The 2,728-nt window shown below is 36.6% G+C and overlaps 1 protein-coding gene across 1 annotated transcript in view; it reads left to right on the top strand.

Moving 5' to 3' along the window:
- Positions 1 to 410: 410 nt before the first annotated feature.
- The window catches only part of LOC133640526 (NF-kappa-B inhibitor alpha-like), a 6,239-nt gene continuing 3,921 nt past the window's right edge, over positions 411 to 2,728 (top strand). The window contains exons 1-3 of the mRNA XM_062033993.1: positions 411 to 706; positions 2,530 to 2,635; positions 2,717 to 2,728. The exon at positions 2,717 to 2,728 is cut by the window's right edge and continues 196 nt beyond it. Coding sequence (XP_061889977.1) covers positions 465 to 706; positions 2,530 to 2,635; positions 2,717 to 2,728 — 360 coding nt within the window. The 5' untranslated portion in view covers positions 411 to 464. The remainder of the gene's footprint in view (positions 707 to 2,529; positions 2,636 to 2,716) is intronic.

Below are 2,728 nucleotides of genomic sequence, written 5' to 3'. Positions count from 1 at the left end.
ACATCAAATATGTTGTCTTGGTAGTGCATTCAACTGAATATGGGTTGAACATTATTGCAAATCATTGTATTCCGTTTATATTTACATCTAACACAATTTCCCAACTCATATGGAAACGGGGTTTGTAGTTTTGCTGTCCAAATGTCACATGACTTGTCAAACATCCCCCCCAGAGACAGAAGTAAGTGCATGGAAAAGTGGTCATTGTCGCAGGATGTCCCCTCCAGTCACGGCCGCCATGCTCAAACATTCCCTGAGGGCGTCACGCAGGAAACTACAAATTTTCACGTTGACTTGTCCTTCTAGCAAAAGGGAGTTTTTCTCTCTCTCTCTCTCTCTCTGCGTGTGGTTTCCCTGCTCCTCCCGTCCTCAGATAAGTCAAAGTGGAAATCCCCACTCAGGCTCCTCCCAGCCGGGCGCACAAAACCCCAGCGCCATCGACAACCTCCCGTGTGTGCGTGACAATGGCCGACGTGGACTTTCGTGGAGTGTTCCGGCACCACTTGGCGGATTACAGCGACGACGCGGAGCCCGAGCCGGGCAAGGCGCCGTCGGCGTGCCCGGACGAGCGCTTCGACAGCGGCTTGGGGTCGCTGAAGGAGGACGAGCTCGTCCACGACCTGGAGCTGCTGGCCGTGCACGACGGCGAGGCGCGCGTTCTCGACTACGAGCCGTGGAGGAGCGTCGTGACCGAGGAAGGTGACACGTAAGTGTTTTTTTGTCTTAACGCAAAGTGTTGCACGTAGAAAAACACTCTTAATGCATGCAAAAAAATCAATTTAAATATGCACAAGCTTTTATTTTGGTAGACTTTTTAATCCGACGTAAATGTAATGTGATGCATTTTTCTGCAAAAAATGGGAAAATAATTTGTGCAATCGTTTTTTTAAAAACACATTTGCACGCCTAAAACTTGGCAGGATTCGATCCCAAGCCTACCGCCGCGTTACCACAATAAGAATAACTCGGGGAAATTTGCCCAGCTATTCGTATCCGTGACGGAGCAGGAAGGGGTTGGACAAAAAAACAAACAATAAAAATGTAATACATTTTTAAATGTCTCATTATGCAGGAGGTATTTTCACGTTTTTAAAAATGCGACCAATATATCAAAACTGAGTGACACATTGTATTGGTAATTAGTATCAACATTTCAGCTGTTTCTCATCTTGTTTCTTATATTTTTCCCTACAATATACTTTGGACACCCCTGAAATAACTAATAATGGTACATTTTGTGACCTATAACACAAAGCTGACACCAAATGTTGTCTTTAAACATTAGTAACGTCTGTTCTCAGCATTTTTTTTTTCAACAAAAAGTGGAAATGAATTAAATGTACAAATATATGAATTAAATCAATTATAACCTAGAACACACATTTGACATTTATGTCTGTTTTCAGGATTTATTTTTACAGTATTTTTTTTTAAAAAATACAATTTTAACATTTATTATTTTAATTAATTCAATTATAACACAAAGCTGACATTTGTAACATCTGTTTTAGCATTTTTTTTTTTAATTAAAAAGTATTCTAATTAATTAATTTAATAATAACCTATAACAAAGGTGACATTTGTCTGTTTAGCATTTTTTATTTATTTATTTATTTTACTTTAATTCAATTATAACCTCTAACACACAGCTGCCATTTGTAATGTCTGTTTTCAGCATTTTTTTTTACAAAATTATTTTTTTAAATACAATTTTAACATTATTTTAATTAATTCAATTATAACACAAAGCTGACATTTGTAACGTCTGTTTTAGCATTTTTTTAGCAAATTTTTATTAAAATGTATTATTTTAATTAATTAATTCAATAACCTAACAAAGCTGACATTTGTCTGTTTAGCATTTTTTTGTATTTTATTTTTTACTTTAATTCAATTATAACCTCTAACACACAGCTGCCATTTGTAATGTCTGTTTTCAGCATTTTTTTTTACAAAATTATTTTTTTAAATACAATTTTAACATTATTTTAATTAATTCAATTATAACACAAAGCTGACATTTGTAACGTCTGTTTTAGCATTTTTTTAGCAAATTTTTATTAAAATGTATTATTTTAATTAATTAATTCAATAACCTAACAAAGCTGACATTTGTCTGTTTAGCATTTTTTTGTATTTTATTTTTTACTTTAATTCAATTATAACCTCTAACACACAGCTGCCATTTGTAATGTCTGTTTTCAGCATTTTTTAAATTTTTTTTACAAAAAATAAAAATGAATAAAATAAAAAGTATTAATTAATCAAATCTTTGGTATTCATAATTGACATGTTGCATGTCCTTTTTCTACACAAAGCAGCATATGAGGCATGAAATATGTTTGTATAAAGCTGGCTTGTCGGGGCGGAGCGTAGGAAAGTCCCTGGCGCTGTGCCAGGAACTGATAAAACATCCGATGTGTCAACTGGTGCAAAAAAAAAAAAACCAAAGCAAAAAAAAATAAAAACTCCACTCTTGCGCAACGCTGCGAGCCAGGCGTTAGCTAACTTCTCTCCGGTTCTCCACAGGCTTCTGCACTTGGCTGCCATCCATGAGGCCGGTGAACAGGCCCAGCAGATGATCAAACTGTCCCACGATCACCCCTTCCTCAACGTCCAGAACCACCAAAGACAGGCACGACAAAAACGCCCCTTTTTGTCTCACTAACAATGGCGGCTTGACGGCGTATTTTAAACAAACAATCTCCCCCCGTAGACGGCGCTGCAT

This window comes from Entelurus aequoreus, linkage group LG23 (genome assembly GCF_033978785.1).
Source record: "Entelurus aequoreus isolate RoL-2023_Sb linkage group LG23, RoL_Eaeq_v1.1, whole genome shotgun sequence".
In the NCBI taxonomy this organism is placed as follows: Eukaryota; Metazoa; Chordata; class Actinopteri; order Syngnathiformes; family Syngnathidae; genus Entelurus; species Entelurus aequoreus.
This window is presented reverse-complemented; position numbering and strand designations above follow the sequence as displayed.